At 39.0% G+C, this 23,979-nt stretch overlaps 1 protein-coding gene across 3 annotated transcripts in view; it reads right to left on the bottom strand.

Moving 5' to 3' along the window:
* The window catches only part of LOC149088343 (2-oxoadipate dehydrogenase complex component E1), an 846,788-nt gene that overhangs the window by 152,833 nt on the left and 669,976 nt on the right, over positions 1 to 23,979 (bottom strand). For all 3 annotated transcript variants that reach the window (XM_089247246.1, XM_089247241.1, XM_089247249.1), the window contains one exon: positions 20,573 to 20,729. In XM_089247246.1, the coding sequence (XP_089103372.1) occupies positions 20,573 to 20,729 (157 nt within the window). The remainder of the gene's footprint in view (positions 1 to 20,572; positions 20,730 to 23,979) is intronic.

Raw genomic sequence — 23,979 nt, 5'->3', positions numbered from 1 at the left:
TTTCCTCTATGTCACTTTCGTCACTTGACCTGTTATGTTGTTTTTCCTCTGACAGTTCCGCACATAACGCTTTCACAGTCGCTTCTGAACATATCGCAAGGTTGCTATCAACGTCCATATAATCAATGATATCGGGAATATTTGAGTTTTGAAGATTTATGTCATCCAATAAAGCCGCTGTGGTGGTCGAGTGGTTATAGTGACGGACTCGCGATGCGAGGATCCGGGTTCGAACCCCACAGTGGTGGTCGGCTGAAGTTGGTTTTCTGTGGTTCTCAACTTCAAGGCGTGAATGCGAGCCGATCTCCCCATTAAAAAGTCTCGCCACAGAGAGCAACAGGCCTACAACGTTACAAATATTCAATCATTACACTTCACTCACAATTTGAAGTATAGATGGCAGCACTGAAATATCATACACAACACTAGCTACACACTCAGACTATTAGATGCACTCACTTTGTTCCAGACTCTGCCACGAAGCTGGACTGGAAGAGATCTCGGCAACGGGATAAGTCCGGTGGCAGAGACCCTGGCGTTCATCATCATGTCATCCAATAAATTGGGAAAAGTATCAGAATCGGGGTCTTCATTTTCAACCACACTTTGCTGATCATTACTCACAAACCCTGCGTGTTTAAACACATTTTTCACTGTTTTCTGTGATATTAAATTCCAACTTTTGTGGGTATACTTAATTGCATCTAAAACGAACACTTCAAACTTTTCATTTTCTTCAACAGCTTCAAGTAAATCTTTAATAAGCAATTTTTTATAACCTCGTTTGAATTCTGGAATTACTCCTTGATCGAGGGACTGGATAAGTGCGGTAACAATATCATTTCAATGGCTTTCAAATTTTCAAGACGAGTGTGAGCCGGGCAGTTATCTACTATGATAGCGACTTTCCTTCTTTGATTTTAAAATTGCTTATCCAATTTACGAATTTGCTGTTCCCAAATTATTGATGACATCCAAGCATTTGAATTGCTATCATAATCCACTGGGAGGGATTTAATGCTCTTGAAGCACCAAGGTTTCCTGCTTTATCCAATCACCAGAGGCTTTAGCTTTTCAGTTCCATCCATATTCGCACCAAGCAAAATTCTCAAATGTTGTTTACTTAGTTTACTGACAGTACACTTTTCTCCCTTAAATGCTAACGTCTTATCGGGCAAAAGACGATAAAATAGTCCAGTTTCATCCATGTTGAACACATCAGATTCAGAATAACGTTATGAAATGTCCTTGAGGATGTGATTTTTCCAGTGTTCTACCACACTGACATTAACACATGCTGCTTCCCCGTTCACTTTCTTAAAGGAAAGACTATGTCTCTTCATATCTTATGACATTTTGAGGTACCCACCCACAGCCAGAAGTTGCAAGGGTTAAGGTGCATCCTGTCAAAATGGGTCTTCAGCAGCTTCTTTGCTGGTATTGCAATGTGCATCTTGATAGAAGTTCTATCCACACACTGACTCTGTGGAAGTGCCGAAATGATGTGGTTGCACAAAGCAGATTATACTGCTGGCCAAGTACAGCATCATCTACTAGCACATTCTGTACTACTTGCACTTTTTTTTCCTTTTGCGAAAGAAACTTCCATTGCTTCAGAAGTATCTATGTAAACTTTCAAGTCATTCTGACCAGTAGTTCTTATTAAATAGTTTTGGAATCAAAACTTAAAATTATAATCACCCTGTATATAGTTGATTATTTTTCATAAATCTGTTGTTATACAGTAGAACCTTGATTAACTGGCTTACCATGAAAGTATAAAAAAAACAACTATTGAATATTAAGACTGTCAGATATACAATAGGATATATGCTACTTCTTATGGGAAAGAAAAGAAAAAGGATGTGATGTAATGTAACTACTAGTACACTAGTCTTTGTTCTTTAAGGACAGCTGGTATCTATTGGATTATAGGAACACCTGCCCCTAGCATGATGGTGTCACTACTGTTGCTGCTTCTTCATTAAGGGGAAAAGAAACCTATGAGATAATACACCACCACATTTACATGTGTGATGCAATCCTTATTCATGAATTTGCTAAAGATAGAGCATCAGAATGTAGCAAAGGTTAGAAAATGTTGTAAGAATGAGAAATTTTGGCTTTTGTATATAACTTTAAATAACTAAGAAACTTCATATGAAAAAAAATATATATTCTGGCCACTTTTATGAGACTTTTTGAAAAAAAACCACTCACAAAATCTTATGTCATTTAAAGATATACCATCAGAATGTACCCCAAGGATATAAAATGTGGTAAAAATAACAAATTTTGACTAATAATGAACCAATATGATATTTTTCAAGGGGAAAAAAATGATATTTAGGTGACTTTTATTTGATTTTTTGAAAAAACCACTTGGTTAAAACCAAGGTGTAAACCAAACAACTTTGCTTATTAGTTAAATTCAAGTTTTATAAATGAACTTTCATGAAACTTTTATAGCATAATCCCGGCCTAAGAAAAAATCATTTATAAACGAAGGAAAAAAAATGAAAATAACCTAAAATTAATTATTTAGAAACTGACAAGAAAAAAAAAATCACTCTTATGCCATGTACTCAGCGGTAGCACAATAGAATTAACACTCATCCCGTACAAATATAAATACAAATACAACGCCACAACAGGCAAAATGCCCAACGAGGTGGCTGATAGGTGACATATCGGTCATTTTCTCATATTACAGGGAAAAGTGGATCCCAAGTCCACACTAGGTTTTTTCTCCTGGAATCCAGTTCTCCCACGATTTCGCACCTGTTTCCTAGGTTCGAAATCGTTTCCAATTCAACTGGGAATTTTCCTGGAATCTGAACTCATTTCCCAGGATCTCAGAAGCAGAATAATGTTGAAGCACATTAGATTTCTGTACTTAATTTTACATGTCTAAGAAATTACTACTATAGAAGCATGCATTTTAGAAACTAATCAATAAATTTTGAATACAATTAACAGTATTAATAGATAAATTATTGAATTAATGAAATACATGCCGTATACTCAACCCCTTAAGCTGAATTAACAAGGTCTGTGTATCTTGTCAATCTCTAGCCTCTAATTTTAGCAATTACAAGACAAAACATTTTTTAAAGTTGATCTTTTAAAAACTTTTCAATTTACCTTATTATTTGTTAGGTTCATCTTTTTTTTTTAAATTTCCAAAGGTATTTTTTTTAATGCAAAAAAATCCATTAATGTCTGCTCAAGGGGATTAAACACCCCCACTCGGATTGACCTAAGGAGAGGGCAGAAAAGGAATGCAAAAAATTGTTTTCCAAAAAAACCATTCTGAGTTACTAACTTTCAAAAAGCATTTCATTAAAAAAATAATAATTAAGAATTGTCCTGAGTTCACAGGCTGGAGCCTCTCAACCCGACCCTAGTGAAGGCCATGGTCCCGAAAACAGAATGTTTGTTCTGCAATTGTTCTGCAATAAACCCTCGGCTGACTAGAAATGTTGTGCGGTAAAAATCCCCATAAGTGTTTTCTTGCACTTTTTCTCAAAATACTTCCATATTGTTTTGCAGTAGCACTAATTGTTCTGTGACACACGTCGCAGATTTAAGCAGAATATGGGGCCATGGTTTCATTATTCCACACGTGCAAATTTGTGATTACTTCATAATTCATTAATTTCATAATTTATGAGACAAAAAGAACTGCACAGGAACGGAAATAAAAGGTCCAGGCTATATGCAGCTGGATTACAATCAAAGATGAGTTGAAAAAAATTTGCCACACCATAGCTTCCTGTCTAACTTGTTGGTAAGTATTGATATGGTCCCCGTATCTTGAAAAAGGGCCCTGAAACTGGAATCTTTAATGGGTCCCCCAAACCAGACTATTTCCAGGGGCCCCATAGTGAATTTATAGCATTAAAACAAAAACAATGTTAATTATCTTGGGCCCCAGGGCTGGACAGCCCTACCCTTGTGGTGGGGGGGGGGGCAGGATTATTGGTGTTTCTGTACTGTAGAAACAAACTTTTTTTCATGTGTAAAATATATACTGTATATCATTTCAAAAAAAAAAACAACCAGGGACCTTTGACGACAGGCATTCCCTCATTGCATCAGCAGCTTTCTTTTCACTTAGTAAAAAAGACAGACGGATTCAATTATTGTTAATTGCATGTGTTCATGAAAAAAAGCCTGTAAAACCATCTCGAATGTAGCAAGCTTTGCACTGGACACCACTGTTTTTCTTTTCCTACAATTTCAACAACAGGATGCAAATCACTGAGGGGGGGGGGGGGGGGGAGGGGATGAATAAAAGAAATATTGGGAAGTAGATGACAATGGCATTCAGTTACACATGTCTTTTTAGCCAAATCTTGTTTTTCAGCTCGTGCTAGACATTTTTGGATATGCACGCTTTTCACCAATTGATAGGTTCCCAGAGGAGGGGGGGGGGGAGAGAACAGTAGCTTTTACCGTTGGTAGTGTGTAAGAGGTGAAAAAAATCACTCAAATTAATAGTGATTTAAATTCTTTTCTTTTCACGCAAACATAAAAAAGCGCTTTTAGTGTTTATACATAAAAACACGTTTAATATACGAGCTATTTTTAAATGATGATTGGTATTACTGAGCATTACCGTAAAAATGTTTGGTATTGCTTTGGCAACACAAGCTGATATGTTCCGGTGTCACTGCACATAGTAATACCAAACAAGTTAAAGAACAGTTTGATAGAGAAGATTCATGAAGGCCATGTTAGCATTGCTTCAATGAAATCAGTATCCCGAATGTCAGTATGGTGACCATGCACTGACCGCAACATAGAACATGTGGCTAAAACATTCTTGGGCTGTAACATAAAACATCCAAAATTTTGTGAATCACCTCTATTGAACAACATAGACAAACCTTGGGATTGAGAATACACTGACTTAGCACAGCTGAATGGTGATAATCAACCTTTTTGGTTGGTGATAATCTCAACCTTTTTGGAACCCAGCCTGGTGAATCAAATTTCCAAGCGTCTACGCCCCAGTCTAGAATAGTTTACTCATATTAAATTTATATAAGATAGTAATTATAATACTTCATAAGATAATAATTGATGAACAACCGATTACCTTTTAATTGGGTGCTAACTATTTGGATAATTAAAACTGCTTTAAGAAATTAATTAATTAATAATTAATTGAACCCTATAATTAATTAAATCCAATTGAAGAATTGTTATCTCCGGATTGATAAGAATTTTTTTCTCTATAAGAAAGCTGAATCTATAAGCTGCAAAAGCTCTATAAGCTGCTGGTAAAAAGCTACCGCTGGATTAGGACCTAGAATGTAGTATGACTTACATAAATTCATTACATAGTTCTAAAAACTAAACCAAATTTATGCGACTATACTCGATTTGCTCCAATAAATTTTATGTCAATCATCATCATCATCATCATTTGGCGTCCCATAGGGGAAGAGCTTAGGCAAATTTTGCCCATTGCTCTAGCACCAAGTGGTTCAACATGAGTTGTAGGTCATGTAAGAATGAAGAAAGATATTATTCTGTGGAAATACCCAGAGTTTGGTGACTGCTCCGGGGACGAGAGTTATGGTGTCTATTACCACATTGTATTGGGTCTCTGTATGGGACATTAAGGAGAACCGCAACCAGTAAAGCCATGTCAGAGAATTTGAGGCTGCTCCTGTCTGCGGTGCCCTTTTAGAAAAGGAGCAGAGAAGGTCTCAGGGATATGGCTGAGAACTCAACATGAGGTTATTAAATAGTAATGCATGAAAGTTCAAGTTAAAGCAGAATTGAAACTCACCATGAATTTAGGTGTTTAGTGTAATTTAGAAAATTTACCAAGTTGTAAATGCTGGGAGCATTCACAACTTCACTTAGAGTCACCTGATGATCACCGAAGTAGTTCCTTGTCGGGATGGAGAAGGCGGGACATCGTCCCACATAGTGGAGTGGAGTTTCGTCTTCTTCTCCACACGCAGGACAAATAGGTGAATCTGTATAACTACAGTTGTGTAGGTGTTTCGCTAGGTTAGCATGACCAGTGATGATCTGTATAACCTGTCGAATTTGTTTCCTGTTCAATGAGATAAGTTTTTTAGCAATATTCGGATGGGTTCCCAAGGCCAGCTTGGCCTGTCTGCAGTCCTGCCTTGAGTTTCATTGCCACATGTGTTTGTCTTCTATCCCTTGTTTGACATCTCCTTTGATGGTTGACATCGAAACAGGATAGAAAGGTTCAGGACCAGATAGCTTCATGTTCGCTGCCTCTTTGGCTATCTGGTCTGCGAGTTCATTTCCCTGGAAATTTACGTGACCAGGAACCCAGTAAAGGTTGATGTTGTTGCTCAATGCAGCCAAGTTATTCAGCATGTCAGTGCAGTATTTTACACACAGTTGAAACTTGAGGAAGTTGTCAAGAGCCAATAGTGCTGCTTGGCTGTCAGAGAAGATAACAATTTGTTTTCCATGATACCCTTTGGTAATCAGACTTTCAGCCAGTATGGCTATTGCTAATACTTCAGCTTGAAAGACCGTCGACGTTTTGCCTAGATACAAATGTATCTTATGGTAGTCGTGATCCACTCCAAAGATGCGGAAAATTGCTCCAGCCCCAGTATCAGTAATCCTAGAGCCATCGGTGTAACATTCAATAACTCCTGTTGAGATGCTATCAATTATGTGGGCAACTTCATTTCTCCTGAGTATGTGGATAGTGAAGCATTTAGTAAAATTTTTTGTTTTGGAACAGGAGTCTTTTGGCATTAGTAGAGAGGGTATCTCCGCTTTTCCCAGTAGACAGCTGTCAAGATGATTCTTGAAAGAAGGTTTGTATCCCATATATGGTCGATTGCACCATGTACCATTTCTTTCCATCCTATACATAGTTTTAAACGCTTCTCCTTGTAGGTACCATCTCAGAGGTGGTATCTTAAGAGTAGTTTCAAGGGCGATGGAGGGAGAGCTGGGTAAGGCTCCCGTGATAAGAATGCAAGCTAGTCTTTGCACTTTTTGCAAGACAGTTTCATAAGAGGTCTTTGATAACACCTGGTGCCATACCACACAACCATAGCTCAGCATTGGGCGTGCTATGGCAGTATAAATCCACTGAGTGGTTTTAGGGTTTAAACCCCAGGCTTTACCAATAATTCTTTTGCACAGCATAAGTATATTAGTGGCCCGTTTAGCTCGTTCATGAATATGGGATTTCCAGGAGAGCTTAGAATCCAAGTGACATCCAAGGTATTTCACTCTGTCACATATGGTTAATTCTTGTCCCTTGAGGGTTAAGTTTCCAATTTCCCATTTTCTGTTCCATGTGAAAATCACAATTCTGGTTTTTTCCATGGAAAATGTTAGTTGGTGTTTGTCACCCCATCTGCTGACAGAGTTTAAAATTTGTTGAGCAAGAATCCTCATTGTGGATAAATCATGCCCTTGAATGAGCACAACTAAGTCGTCTGCATATGCCTGTGTATACCCTGGTCCTTTCATTAGATCAGAGATCAGGGAGCTGAAGACCATGTTCCATAGAAAGGGAGAAAGGATTCCTCCTTGCAGACATCCTCTTCTGATAGCTCTTTCAGCTTGGGCATCAAGAACATGAGCAGTAATTGTTCGGTTCCTGAGCATATGATCAATCCATCTAGTTAACATAGGTGGAATGTTAAAATCTATTAGTGCCTTACATACAGAGTCAAAAGTAACGTTGTCAAAGGCTCCAACGATGTCCAGAAAAATACCAACAGCAAATTGTCCATTGATAATTGTGTTTTCAATTCTCCAAATCAGTTGATGAAGAGCAGAGTCAGTGGAAAACCCTGTATTAAAACCATGCTGGTTCACATTAATCTTACCCATTAAGAGAGGAATCTCTTGAAGATGCCAGAGTATCAGTTTTTCCAGTAACTTTAACTGGAAAGAAGATAATGTAATCATTCTGAAGGATGATGATTTATAATAGGTGTCTTTTCCTGGTTTTGGTAGGAAGACACCTCTGGAGCTCTTCCATACTTTTGGTATATATCCCAAAACTAGGCTGGCTTTGAAGAGGCGAATCAGCTCAATGCCTATAACTTTCCATCCTTTTTGTAAAAAGATAGGATATATTCCATCTGTGCCTGGTGACTTGAAGGGAGAAAATCCCCTCAAGGCTTCGGTACATTTGTCATATTCAACTATCATGTTGGCTATTGAGGTGTCTACTGGTTCCAGGATGGGCGTAGCCTGTACATCACAGTCTGGTTCCGTTGGTCCACCTAGGTGATAGTCCAGAAGACATTCCAGCGTCTCCACTGGGCTGGCAGTATAGTTACCATCTGGTCGTTCTATAACATTAATTTTATCATAGGAATTGTTTTTGATCAATTTGGTAACCTTGGCAGTTTCTGACAGTGAATTCATCTCTGTACAGAACTTCTTCCAAGAACTATTTTTCACTTTTCTGATTTCTTTCTTGAACTTTCGTTGGACTTCCTTATAGTAAGTCCAATTTGATTCAAGTTTAGTCCTAACAGCCTTCCTGTGTGCCTTCCTCGTTTCTTTACGGAGGAGTTCAAGATCTTTAGTCCACCAATTTTTTGAGTAGACTTTAGATTTGTCAGGCTTGAGTGGACACGCCTGATTCGCTGAGTTCCTGATCACCTCTGTCAAAATGGCAGCATGGTGATCCAAGTCATCTACTGTTAAGATCTCGTCACAGGGGTTGGCGAGAGTGTTGAGCTGGCTTTCCAGGTTTCTATTAAAAAGATCCCAGTTTGTGTTCTTAAAATTCCGAAAAAAAAGTGGGAGTAAATGTTGCTTCGTAGTAGAAGTTTATGAACATATGATCAGATAAGGAGGGTTCATCACTGACCCTCCATCTCTTGATCGTGTTTGCAATATCTATTGAGACCAGGGTCAGATCAATAACTTCTTCCCGATTACATGTACGGAAAGTCGGTGTGTGCCCCTGGTTAGCCCAAACCAGATTGGTTTTCATGAGGAGCTCCAGTAATGTTTCTCCTCTTTGATTTATGTCTGAGCTGCCCCACGCTGTGTGGTGAGCATTGGCATCACATCCAAATATCATACTTATATTGTGATGTTCGCAGTATTCCACCAGTTCACAGAACATTTGCGGAATTTTGAGATCATAGGCCATATAGACTGAGCAGATCATAATAAGGCGATTCTTGTTTAGTCCCTTGCCCTTAATCAGAACTGCAACAACGTCTTCTGATGTGAATTGTGGCAGTGCCCAGGCATGGATACTTTTGGCAAGGTATACACATGCTCTTGGATGAAACCCCGTTCCTTTCTTAACGAAGAGTTGGGAGTTGGGTAGACGGCCCATAATCATCCCGTTTCTGACCCATGGTTCTTGAATCAGAGCTACAAAATGATTATGGTTGCGAAAAGAAGCTGCAAGGTTGTAGGATGCAGCCTTGCTATGTTGTAAATTTATCTGCCTAAATAACATTGGCAAGGTATGTTACAAAATTACTTACCAGTGGGTAAAATAATACCACTCGGTGTATAGGTTTAACCGAGGAGGTTGCAGAGATGTCCTAGGATAGATCAGAGTCGGACCCGGTGTTATACTCCAGGTCCAACGCCACTTCCATCTCTGGGTCATTGTCCTTATTTGCATCTAAGGGTCTGGATGTAGACCCCGTTTCATCAGCGGGTGCTGACCGTTCTTCTGCCTGGGGAGGTGTTGGCTTCTCAGGCCGTTGAGTAGAAATTGTTGGCCTGTGCTGTCGAGATGGCTCCCTGAATGTGACAGCACTCAAGCCACAATGCACAGTGAAAGATCTAGTGGAAAGCCACTCCACCATCGCTTGCTCCACCCCGATCACCAAGGTATTACCCCCATTTCCCGGGATGACAGCTCGCAGGTGAAGTTGGCCAGACACCAGGTCTTCATTGCATTTACTGAGCAGTTTAAGGGATTTGTTAGGATCCCTATCTCCAGGAATCCACACAAAGAATTTTTTCATTGGTGGTCTATCACCAGGTCCTAGGGCAAGGTACCCGGTATGACCATCAACGTTTGGTGGAGGTGGTAAACCGTTGATTACTGTTTTCAACCACCCCAGGGTGGTCTGGTCTCTGCATATAATGCGAAGACCTTCCTCCCCAAAGATGGTTCGATCAACGTGAGGGTAAATACCCCCAGTGTCCTCCAGAATCTGGTCCTCCACCGAGTTGGTAATGTGGGACACATCAGCTGGAGTCAGTTTCCTTTCTGGATCCTTAGCCTGGACCCTGAGGGTGATGCCTTTCTTTGTAGCCTTGCTGTAGGAAGAGTCCTTGCAAGGCTTCTTGAAATTTGATTCTGGCGTGTCGCCAGGGACTCTTCCACGCTTGCGAGGAATGGCCCCTTTTGTCTGTGAGGCCTCGGCAGTGCCCGATGCAATTCCTGAGGGTCCAGGCGTAATGGCCTTCTCATTCCTTGCATCATCCTCTGCCAAGGTCACATTTGCCAGAGCTTTCTCCAGGTTACGCCTTTCTCTTTGGCATTTCTTTTTGGTTTTCTTCTTCTCGTTGGCCGAGAGAAGTTGATTTCCCTCTACAGCAGGGTTCCTGGCTTCCGCTTGTGCTTCCACGGGTGTTTCCACACGTGCTTCGGCTCTCGTTTTCACTCTCGCTTCCACCTCTCCTCCTGGTGCAGGGGTTAGATGCTTTGGGGATTGGCATCCAGCGTTTTTTTCTCTTTTTTCCTTATTTTCCAAATTCATGGTCAGTTTGTAGAGAGATTGTGCGACCAGTATCCCTGGGTTTCCTCAGAGGGAGATTTCCTAGAGCTGACCCCAGATTCCTTCATGCAATAGTGGCCTCGGGAGAGCCCCCCGCATCGTCGAGCATTACCCCACCCAGGTGCCACCTGGAAATACAGGACGAGCGGGATTATACACCAGTTGATAGGGCAGCCTCCCCGTTGGCTAGACAGGGTTCGGGCCCTTGTACTACCTGGCGGCCCAGGAAACGCTAAACCCAGTTTTTCACCTGTACCCTCTACTGCAGACATCCTCTGAGACCCCATTCAATCCCCCACAGAGTTCCTCCAGTTCTTCTGATCGCACAAGGGAGAAGCTACCACTTTCTTCGTTCGAGTCTTGTTGCTTTAGCATACAAGATCCCAGGGGGCCCCGACGTGAAGGTGAAGATAAGTGGCTTTGACTGAGCAGGGACCACCGGCCTTCGTCGAAATTACCGGCACCAATCGAGGACTGGATTTAGGGCCAATATCAACTCCATCAGGGTTTTTGACTCAACGTTGTCGAGAAATCCCTGCTAGCCTTCTGCCCCCCCAAACTTCAGATATTTCATAATTCAGCCGAATCTATTTCTTATAGATTCAGCTGAATTATTCAGCCTCAATTGAAATTTTGAAGGGGCGCGGTAGCACGGTCGATAAGATGCTCGCCTAAAGTACCAAAGGATGTTTAGAGGTGTCGCGAGTTCGATACCCGGTTCATCCTTGTCAGGAAACTTTCCTGACACAGGGGTACAACAAAAAACTGTGATTTGACCGCAGCAAAAAACTGCTACCGCAGGGAGTCCCCCCGTCGAGGGGTTAGCGAACCAACCTCTCGATGAGTATAAAAAACAAGCCTGCCGTTTGGAATTGGCAATAAATTGTAGGTCCCTGTCTAATTAGCCCTTGTGTGCAAAAAATGACAGTGGTGCAACAAAAATGATCAAATTGAGATTTTGACAATGAAAAAAAAATTAAGAATTTGTGGAGTTTTATAACTAAAAATTCAGAGTAGATATTTTAGACCTCCTTCAAGGTGCTGGCACGTGTTTTATAATATCTTTGATCTGAGCACAATCAATGCATGGATTTGCCACAAAAAAAAATTAAAAAGAAAAAAATTTCTCGAAGGAACTTTCGTTGCAGGTAGATATGCTTCACCACCCGTTCCTCCCAGATTCGTCTGATGATAATCAAACACAGAAATTGGGAAAACTCTAACAGTACTACGTAAACCCGAATTAAAAAAAACACACATTGATGTTCAGCAGAAAGTGTAAAAATGGTTTGTGTAAAGCATTGTGAAGCAAAGATTCAATGTTCAGATTGCTAAGCGATATATGATTGCTATATGCTTTTTATTTCCCTGCGAATCTGAATATCTATTTGTGTTTCGTTTTCAGTGATGCAATCATTTGTATTATTATATACATTATATTTATTTTGAATATTACATATTTATAATCAGATCATATATTTGGTATATATATCAGTGTTTTCCAACCTTTTTGATGTCATGGATCCCCTGTAGTGAAGGCCAATGCACAGCGAAGCGTCTGGAGGACAATTTCGACTCCCCCCACCATACACCCCACCCCCACCACTATTGTGGTTTTTTTTTCATGCATAAAATGTTTGCATAAAAATTTCTTTTAAATTTTCATATAAAAAATGAAAATATTGCTATTTCACCACATAAAATAGGTCATTCATGCAATGGTAGTAAATGAAAATGAACCCGCGGCCCCCTTACAAAGTAGGCTACTCATGGACCACCGGGGGTCCACGAACCACATATCGGGAAACACTATTATATCATCTTTTTTTTAATTTGATTCTTTATTTTGAGATTTCATGAATTTTTAACTGAGACTGTTCTGTTATTTGCTAATTAGAATTGTAAAAAAACACTAAGTGTTTGCTTCAAAATCAGAGATTTTAATTTATTCGGCTGGGTGGGGGGGGGGGGGGAGATGAGAAATTCACCAGCTGAAGGTGAAACAGTTCCTGAAAACTTGTGGATGAATCCAGAGGAAGTATGAAAAGAAGCTTGAGATATACTCAGAGAATCAAAGAAAGATGAAGAACAGCTTCAATAAACACAGATATGCTTTAATAGTGTTCGAACCAGGCAAGCTGTTGTTATGAAGAGAAGCAGGGCTCAGCACGGATCATGGCCTCAAAACTAGTGAAAATAGTGACCAAAATATTTAAAAAAGTGACCAAATAGTGACCAAAATGTTTAAAAAGTGACCCAATAGTGACCAAAATAATTTTAGAAAGAGACCAAATGGACAATGAATTTTGATTATTACCAAATTGAATGAATTGAAATTGAATTTAGTTTTCACTAAACTTTGTATTTCAATGGAGCTCATCGAAATTGCTTTTTTTACATATAGTAGTGTGAAATAAATCAAACTCGAATGCATTCTGCTAACCAGAAAAGTTTTGAATAACTTATCAAATTTATCAACAACTATGTGTGAGAGAGTAACATTACATCCTTTCTAAGTAACAGTAGTAATGCCTTCCCCCCCCCATAGGGGCCGTTCAAGTATTACGTCATCATAGATGGGGGGAGGGGGGTTTCCGATTTGCTGACTTTTGATGACAAGGGGGGAGGTTGAATAACGCTTACGTCATCAACCACCCTTTATGAAAATATGAGTTAAGATTCGGGGGGGGGGGGGGGCAGAGCTGATGACGAAATTTTGCTGACTGGGGGGGGGTGGTCAAAAATGGCTAAAAATTTGCTTATATAATACTTGAATGGCCCATATTGCTATCCACAACCCATCTTAAAATCAATTTAAGCAGGAAAAACTTCAAAACGGGAAAAAATTTTCACATTCAAAGAAGGAAAAAAAATGAAATAACACAAAATTTGAGAGAATTTGTCCCATCTACATTCTAGTGAATTTTTCATTATGTTATGCTATGAATGACAGTATACAAAATGTACTCAAACTTTTTTTAACTAGTACAAATTGATTTACATAATTAGGTTTGTATAATATCTTCCAACAAATTTTAAGAAATTTACTATAATGATTGATTTAAAAAAAAAACTAAAATTACATTTTTAACAATATTATTTTTAATTATTAAATTAAAATATTACTTAAACTACTGAATTAAATAAATTATTTAAATTATTAAATTAACTAAATTATTTTAATTGTTAGGGGCCGTTCAAGTATTACGTCATCATCGATGGGGGGGGGGGTGGTTTCTGACTTGCTGACTTTTGATGACAAGGGGGGAGGGGGGTTTCGATAATGCTTACATCATCAACCACCCTTTATGAAAATATGAGGATTCAGAGGGGCAGAGCTGATGACGAAATTTTGCTGACAAGGGGGGGAGGGAGGGGGTCAAAAATGGCTAAAAATTTGCTTACGTAATACTTGAACGGCCCCTTATACGTTGAGGGAGGGCAATCCATCCTCCCCCCAACGTCAATGGCAGAGCCTACTGATGTATACATGATGTATATCAATTGTCATCTGCCGCACCTCTAAGACCTTCAAGTCTATCTGCACCTATGGCTGGACTGGGAAGGGTGCGTGGGTCTACTCTTTTACAGGCGGAGGAGGTTCCAAAATAATACTGCCCTTGGGTGAGGGAGAAAACAAATCAGTTTTGAAATTGTTTGGTTTTTGAGAGAAAAATTTGTAAATACATATTTTCCTTTTTTTTTACACACAACATGCACTCCTGCAAAAACAACATTTACTACTTTACCCAGAAACAATATAATTTTGCCCCCCCCCCCGTAATTTTTAACAGAAAAAGACTCCGCGGTCTTCCCCGGTAAATTTCCCATGAACCTTGTAAGCACCAACGTGGCGACTTTTTTCCGCGCCAACCAATCGCCGTTTTTGCGGCGGTCAATTCAAGATGGCTGACAAAGGGAACATAAAATTACAAAAAAATATATAATTTATAACATGAATCAACCAAATATGCGGCAATATGTGAAAATCGTTAGAAATATATCGGGAAATACGGAAAATTAGGATAAAATGAACACAAAAATCGAATCAACGACATACGGGGTTTATAAATGCGGTTGATAGAGTTTATGGATGCTGCTGTCAGGGCTACCTATTTTACCGCGAATATAGTCGCCACGTTAGCTCGGACTCTTCCCGTAATTTTCAAAGAACAAAAACAGTGAATTCGCCCCCACCCGGGGCACTCGATTTACCATGGCCGTAATACGATATTTTTTCTGGAGGGGAAATGTAATTTTACTGCCCCTTGACTGTGAAATTCGATAATTTTGCAAAGGAATTTATTTCCTTTTCTTAAATATACCATTCCATCAAAAATTCCATTCGAGGCATTGCCCCCCCCCCCCAGTTTTGGATTTGATCACGGTATGTAGCAAACCCGGGCCGCAAGTACGTACGAAAATTTACTATCGCCCGGGGCCGGTATCCATTTTTAATAACGGAAAAAAGAGTAAACTCGGCACCCTTCCTCGTTCAACACCCGTGGAACCAGACCTCGCCCTCTCCTATTGCGGTCATAACAGCGACTCGACACAAAAACGTTGTAATAACTTCCGAGGTCTGAAAAGGGGATTTTTTTACACAACACCGAGAATGGAGCGCAACTGGGGCTACGGTTTCTTGCTGAGATTTAAATCCAGTTAGAAAAATAGTACGAATTTTATTTCTAGATAGATCGCGATTTTCAGTCGGATGATATTTTATTTTATTGTAAGTAAATTCAAAATACTTGCGAGCTTCTTTGACGTTGGCCAGCTACAAGAGTATTCTCCAAAGCGTACTAATAATACGCTTAATACGTATTAATAGTACGCATCTTTAATATGCGCGCTTTGGTATTCTCCCGCTGCGCGTAAGTTAGTTTCTGCACGGGCTCTCTTTATAAACTCGCTCAATGTAAATGAGCCTTTAAATCGTCATTTCAAATATTTAAAAAAATTAATGAAAGTAACGATAGAACAAACAACAAATGTAACTTGCTCGATGCTCCAAGAAAGGAATTCGGCCCTTAGGACTAAAACTTTTTAAAACAAATAAAATAAAGGATCAATTTTAAAATAAGATGAAAATGAAAGAACGAGTGGGGAAATAAGAAAGAATGGTAGTAGAGGAGGGGAAAAAATTCTCTGTTGTATTTTTAACGCCTTTTACGCTATTTTTTCCGACCGGCTTTTCCATAAAATCACGACTCTTAGGCTGCCGGCACACTACGGTTCGGCTGGCGCGGTTGATCTTATCAGCAACCGTGAAATTTTGCATGAAAAACACACTGCTGTTAGCAACCGGGTTTTTTTATTTTTTTATGTCACGTGACATCTCGGGATTGGCTAAATTATTTTCGCCAAGCTGAAGTTGGCTCCAGTTAGCATGCAAATTCGTGCTCATAAGCTGCATTGCAGTAAAACCCCGTCTTAACGGATACTCCCTCTTTAACGGACAAATAATAATTTACAGATGTATAATATAAAAACGTATGAATTTCAAACCTCTTTTTAACGGTCACCCATTTTACATGGATTTCATTTTTTTGTCCTGTCCGTGTTCACAAAAAGGAGGGGGTTTTACTGTATATACTAATAAAAATATTCATGTAATGAAATTTAATTTTCTGTAACAATATTTGCCATTTGAAATTAATTCAGAGTTGAAGAAAGACAGCCTACAAGTTGACCCATTTTTGATGCTTTTACGATTCGTGACCAAATCGCACAAATTTTTTTATATATGATGACTGGAATCATCATAATTAATTTAAATAACATATATATTAAAAAACTATTTAAGTAACATATTTTTGAAGTTTTGGCTTGAAGAAAATTATTGGCCATGAATTTAGCACGTTTTTCTTTGTAATTAAAGTAAATTTCCAATTAATTAAATTTCTAATTAATGGAAATTAAGCACAATAATTGTGATTTTGGGAAACCCCATATGACCAAAAGAAAGTCAAGGAAAAAATGATTTTCTCCTGTTTAAAAAAAAAATATATTTCTTTTGATGGCCAGGAAAAAAAAATTCAGATAGGAAATCGGAATGAAATTTCTGAATTTCATGTTTTAAAAACTGTAAAAAATCAAATTTTTTTAAAAAAACATTCTGATACTCATTAGACCTTTTAGTTCCCAAAAATGTTCATTTGGTGTGATTCAAGTATTATGTCAGCATCGAGGGGGGGGGGGGCGGGGTTTCGGATTTGCGGACATTTGATGACAAAGGGGCGAGGGGGGTTTGAAGGTCACTTACATCATCAACCACCCCCTTATACGAAATTATTTACATGCTTCACACTAAATCTCTTTCCAGACACAGATTTATGGCTTCGCCACGTGCTGGCTATTCGAATTGCTCTGCCCCCTATTCACGTTATAATTTAAAGTTCTTGACCACGAATTACTCAAATTTGCCGCCCCTCCGAACTTGCTACCCCGGCCCGCTTTACACCCTGTACATACGACATCAGGGCCGCAACTAGAGAGGAGCAGGTGGGACTGGTGACAGGGTCGTCTTAAGAGTATTATGGGGCCCCCGGGCCAAGTGGTTTTTAGGAGGCCCTACATGGTATATCCTTGAAAATTTCAATCGTATCTCATTTTTGGAAGGCCCCTCTTCTCTTGAGGCACCCGGGCCGTGCTCGGGTGGGCCCATGCGTTAAGACGGCACTGACTGATGCTCCGAACTCCGAGCCAGACAGGAGCGCAAATGTTAACCTTTCATCTCTCCTTCAATATTAAAAAGGGGCGCCAAAATGCGTGCTTGCCCCGGCTGACCACGCATGTCGTTGTGGCCCTGTACATCAGTATGTATGTTGCAAGGTTTAAGGTACATACAGGGCCGCAGCTGGATACTTTTTTAACTGGAGCTAGCAAGCTTTTGGCGTCCCCGTGTAAGGAAAGGTTAGGAGTGGTGTTAAAGGGGCAATTCGGCGCCCCCTCTAGCTCAGCACTCGATACAGTGGACCCGCTCTCCCTAGTTGCGGCTTTGTAAATCAAAAACTGCTTGAAAAGAACGGTAGGTGTGAAAATTGTCTTAGTGCACTCTTCGATATTACCCGCATACAACGTTTTGCCTAGATCAGCGGTTCTCAATCTTTTTTGACCCACGGAGCCCTTTCCAGTATATAATTTCTATGGTGGAGCCCCGTAGGCCTATTTTTTATGTATTCATCAAAGTTACTGATTTATTTTTATTCAAAAATATTAATAATTATTTTTTTCAAATTTACTGGTTCTTTTTTTAATTTCCTCGAGGGCCGCGGAGCCCTTGGGAGTTCACACGGAGCACCGGTTGAGAACCGCTGGACTAGATGGTTTTTTTTTCATTGCAAAAACAACAGATAGACAGCCACATTCATATACGATACAAAAATAAATACCAAAAAGACAGAATAATGAAAGCAAAACACACACACACAATGCAGCTCTTAGGGACGTATTTCCTCCCCGATTCATACTTAGGCTTTTAATAAATGTTTCAAAAGTTTGATATGGAGAATTTGCAAATATAAAAATATATTCCTTCAGATGTCTGATTATTTTTACTTCTAATTTTTTATGAATTTATTATAAATGGTTGGGCCCCGTGGTAATTTGTACTCTTTTGGATGAGGTAACTAATTGGTCTTTTGCTAACACGTTATAATCGGGATCCAATGCATTTCATTCAAGTGTTCTAAAATATACATCTCAGGTGTTTTAGCATAATCACGTTAGTTTATGAATGTCATTATAACCGAGTTTTAATGTGTGCTCATGTAGAGCAAAAAAAATTCACTAGTTAGAAAATTTTTTTTTCTTCATTGGTTTTTTTTATTGTTATCAGTGCAAAAGCGCCAAACAAAGAATTAGCTTCTGTCGAATAGAACTTCGCCCTACAGTTCTTCGAATTTGCTTTTCCCCTCATTTTTATGGCAACCTGAGGAGAGCAATTCCTTTGTCCAGTGCATCCGAAATCCCGTCACCCTCCTTGTCAAACCACTTAATAGACAATGGAAGAGAGCAACCGCAGGTCCAGCCGAACCGTCATCAGGGAGCGCAAGCCTTTGCAATACATGATGGCAGCTTTCCGGTTACCCCAACCGTCCCAAAAAATGTGGATTTTCTCGGTTGAAAAAACCGCGCTCAGCGGTTGCAGTTGTATCGTTGTGCGTTGACAGAATAAAACTATAGATGATGCCTTCCCCCCCAACCTCAACCGCGCCGTAGTCAGGTCCCAGCCTTAACGATAAGGAGCTTTCTTTCCAAGCGCCTTGAAATCAAGTTATACTGACGTCACACGGTATGCTCCCGGGAAGATAAAGACGCCTTCATATATATATATATATAGGGGTTCCTTGTACGATCGTAGTTCAATGAAGGGAGGGAGAAAATTTGCGATATTGAACCGGTAAAGTTCCTCCTTGAAGAAAAGAAAAACACTGACAGCCGAAAAGCGCGCGAGACCGAGGTTTTTTTGCTAAAAAAAGTGGAAAAAGTGACCTGGGCCCGAAAATAGGTAATAAAAGTGACCAGCTTCTAAAAAAGTGACTTTTAGGGGAAAAAGTGACCCGTGCCGAGCCCTGAGAGAAGTCTGAGAGTCATGGGGCCACCGATGAAGACTCAACAGAAGTAGAGAGGATCGATGGCTACTACAGGGGTGTTACTGAACGACATGTATCGGGTGACTGAATCGGAGTCAACAATGAAAGGTCATCTGTACAAGTGATTCAACCCAAAGCTGTGAGAGTTAGAATCTGATGATGAAGACGATGAATGCTCGAACATTTTATTTTAAGATCAGCCAGTGTTGCCAATACGTAATCCGAAGAGGTCAACACGCAAGGACCAGTACTGTGGGGCAATCAAGATGATTGCAGGTCAGAGTGTAGAAAGGTATCAAGCAGCTGCTGAAAAGGAAAAGATGTATCGTGACTCAAGTAATGAGCGACTGTTTGAGAACATTAATTTGAACAGTAACAGAGGAGAATTGATTGATTGAGTATAGTATTTAGGCTACGCATGTTAATGTTCTAAGTTCAAATAAAGTTTGTTTGTCTTTTTCATTAGAAAAAGCCCGGAATACTTTGATTTGAAGCAGCTGCCATTTAATTGGGAGCCAACAAGTGTTATGGAATATATCACACACAAAATGAATACTAGAATAAGACTTCATAAACTTTATCCTTTCTGTCTTATAATTATTAACAAACAAGGAAAAATAATCTATTTACAGGTAATTTTAAATTTTAATGCATCGTTTTTAACATGAATTACCAAGAAATATTTTCCTGCATTCATTTTGAACATGAAAAATCCATGATGTCATTGCATTTTTTCAATATTTCCATTTAAAACATTAATTAGCAATTACTTTTATTATTTTTTATGATGGTTTTATAGAAAAGAACTGTTTTGATAAAACATACAATAATAAAAAAATTAATAGTTTCAAGCTTCCGAAAAAAGGGAAAAAGCATGAGCATGTTCAAAAAAGGGGCCCTTCGGGTAGCACTTGAAGATATTAATTCAACAGTTGACAGGTCAAGCATGATTTTTAAAACAGAGAACCGAACACTATCTAACTGCAGTATATTGGACTGGCAATGTGGTACAGGTCTGATATGATATAGGTCCTATAAAGAATGAAAAGTGGATTTATTCCCTGGCTACATATAGCAATTTGGCTGACGAGAAAATAAAATTTGTTGCCCATTGGATGAATGTGTGTGTAAGCTGAAATGCTGAAATAAATTCTCCAACTGAAGTGTTCTAAACTAAGCATAGATTCAATGTTATAAATTGTTGAATGGTAATGCATCATGTATAAAAATGCTTACTTTCACCAGATGATATGAATGTATCAAACATGACTTGAGCTGAATTGAAGAAATCGCCGAATTGAGCCTCCCACATTACTAGTGTGGTGGGATTATCTGTGCTGAATCCATATTCAAACCCAACAACAGCTTCCTCAGATAATATACTATTCGCAACCTAAAAAAAAATATTGTTTCATAGAATAAGACACTGTATAGTGTAAGAGAAGGTAGCTTGCAATTTCATGTAAAGAGGTTCACCGTTCAGTATGGCGAAAAAAAGAGAAATATGTTACTTCATGATTTACATAGCTCATACACATTGCCACTAATTTATTGGCAAGTCATTATTGATATGACACTCTCAGCCATGGTCTCTCACAATGATGAGGCTAACAAGGCTCTAGCAATGGGTCTTGGGACAGTATAATCACAATTTTTTTGTTTTTTCACACTATAAATTCACTATAAAGGGACCTGTGAAAAATTCCATCCTAGATATTGCTGAGCAACACCATTCAATACCAATAGATAATTTCTAATTTAAAGTGGCCTTCTAAATATGAATAAAATTTTTTTAATGTAATGCGAGTTCTACTTTACCTGCCATTAGATTTATAAAAATCGTCACCATACACACCACAGGCATACACAGAATTTTCTGGAGGAGGGGGGTTTTGATTTTTTTTCCCTTCCGGGGGGAAGGGGGTTTCCCATTTTTTTTGTAAAATAACACGGTAATCTTGGCTCGGGGGGGGGGGGGGGTTTAAGAGCCCCCCTTTGCGTACCGCAATGTTTGATGCTTTAGTTTTTGAAAAGCCACATGTAGTGAAACAGTTGCTTTCAGGGAAATTAACAAAATGTTCCAGTAAAGCAGGCTTTTCTATGGGAGAAATCAGTGTAACGGTTAGTTTTCCACAATGACTTTCAATGTTGTATGCAAGCTGCTTTCTATGATTGATGTGCTGAGCAGGGCCAGTATTTAGAGAAAAGCGAGGGGGGAGTCACTGCTCGTTAGGAAAAATTTAAGAGGTGGAAAATTTTACGTGGGAAAACGCTAGGGAATTTTACAGTGGTTGGAGCAGCAAAATCATGTTACCCCCCTCCCAAAAATCCTAGTTACAGCCAATAGTGTATTTGCAGGAAATAAAGCAGGCTATAGCCTAGGCCGGCAAATTTTGTACTATAGAAAGAGGGGAGAGAATTTTTTTTTTTGTATGAAATTCAAGTTTTGTGAACGTGCGAAAGTATCATTTCTATCGTAAATAATATAAAATTATTGAAACCATATCATTTAATTTTTGTACACAGACTACTGTTGAAGTAAAAAAAATATATGATTGTCTAACCTTCCTATTTACACCGCCTTCCCAAATAGCCACAAGTAGATAGATAGAACAGCTCAGAACCCTGGACTGATACAAAGCACTTTACTTCTGTTACCTCAAAAGAGGCAGAGTTGTATTGGAAAAATTAGCAAACATTTATAATGGTGGCTCCCCTTGCCCCGTGCTCGCAAGTATAGAAACACTCGCATCTTTCTGCCCATGAAAACAGCGATCAACTTGATGCAACGTACAAGCCATTTGACTAAAATGGATAGCTGAACCCAATGACTAAGGAAAAAAATTGCACGTGCGCCCAGTGGCACTGCAACGTATGTCTTTATCTGCCAATGAACAAAACAGTTTCAAACAACTATTTATTTCTATTATTACACATTAAAACACATTTTAGTTAAGACATCAATTCAAGGGCAAACCCTTCACTAGTAGGAAAATCGCAAAGTATACTTATGGTGAAGCGACTAGGGCGGAAGTGACACTCAGCTATGGTCTTCATCAAGAAACGATGCTCGACCACAGATGTCAGTAGAGCCCAGGGCCGAGCTTAGGAATTTTGCGGCCCCTCAAAAAATATTTATGCAGTCGCTCCCGAACTTGTAATTTTAGAATTACTTGTAATTTTCTTGAAGGGGGAAAAATTGTTCAGGAAGAACTCATTTTATTACGCTTATTTTTCCACTATTTCAGGAACGCGTTGATAGTTGAAATTGTAATCAAAGATGGTATATTGAGAGGAAATAACGTTTTAATTAATTTGACAAAATTTATAAATGACTTACAATAATTAGCGTGGTCCACCTGCCTACACTTCATCGTGGCTCGAATCATATTGAACAGACATGCATTTCTGACATATTTATAAAGTGTTTTATCATCTTTATCAAAGATATGTTACAATGCGATAACTTTGATCATTTTCCAAATCTTTTATTTTTGTTTTTGTGCAACTAATGCGAATAGTAGTAGTAAAGGAATTGAGTACTGGGATTCACAAAAATTAAGTGTATTCCGTTTAACGTTCCCACTCGGAAAGCTCTCGCTGCGTACGACTTATTTTCGTAATTCTAACTTTTACTAACACTTGAAATTTCCCGTTTAAAGGTTTTCCCGCCTGCAACCTTTTTAAGAAGAGTTTTTGAAAAACGCTTCAAGTGGGATTCATTATATATGAGCAAAAGAATTTTTTGCCACAAATAATATCCAAGATTGTAATCTAAATATTTGAACATTCAAACTCTAAATTCAAATAGATGCCCTTGTATAAGTTATCGAATATTAGCAACGCTACTGCAATCAGTCTAAACCTCAGATATAATTTATTTAATAGTTGACAAACACATTTTCTTATCAGAGAATGAACTATCGGGGCTACAAGCAATGTCGCCGACATCCTAAATTTTTAGACCTTTGTGCTCTTAAATGTTTTTATGCATGGATCAATAAATTTACATTTATTTTGATTAATAGAAACCCTTTCAAGACAAGTCTGCCCCGGAAAAGCACACTAAGGCCTTGCTCCCTAGGAAAACATCATGACAGTTCCCAAGAAGGTATGCAATTAACACTTCGAAGGACAGTCGAAGTTGCCTCATTCTGAGGCAGTCGTCATCTAGAGATATCCATGTCACAGGCTACTATGGCTAATGGAAGCACCACCGCACAAAACTACGCATTGTGAGCACTATTGGTACCTTCAGACCAGATGGTAACTCCAATGAGAGGGGAAGTTGTCATTGGGAAAAAATTACTTTATTTCTTTTGTGGTGTCCGTTTTGTTTGATGTCCTAAGCATGTTTTTTTCCTTGGTTGATGTAGCCCTGTTATATATTTAATGGCAGAAAAAAAAAAAAGCCAGACTTTATTCAGGGGTAAAGAATGTGACCACTTGCATACACTCTTTTCCTGTTTGAAATAAGCTAATGCAATACCTAATAACACTAAAAATGACATTATAGGGCTTCTACCTGAAAGCCTCCTTTCACAATCAATAATAGTTTGATGGGGAAAAATTAAATTTTAACCAAAAATTTCCAAAACATCTGCTGAGAAAGAGAAAAGGGTTTCTTCCAGAAGAATTGCGGC

The sequence above is a fragment of the Pholcus phalangioides genome, unplaced genomic scaffold, assembly GCF_987345545.1.
Source record: "Pholcus phalangioides strain wild (caught in Gottingen) unplaced genomic scaffold, Ppha-v1.0 ptg000003l_1, whole genome shotgun sequence".
NCBI lineage: Eukaryota > Metazoa > Arthropoda > Arachnida > Araneae > Pholcidae > Pholcus > Pholcus phalangioides.
Note: the sequence above shows the minus strand (reverse complement) of the source record. Positions and strands in the feature narration are given on the sequence as shown.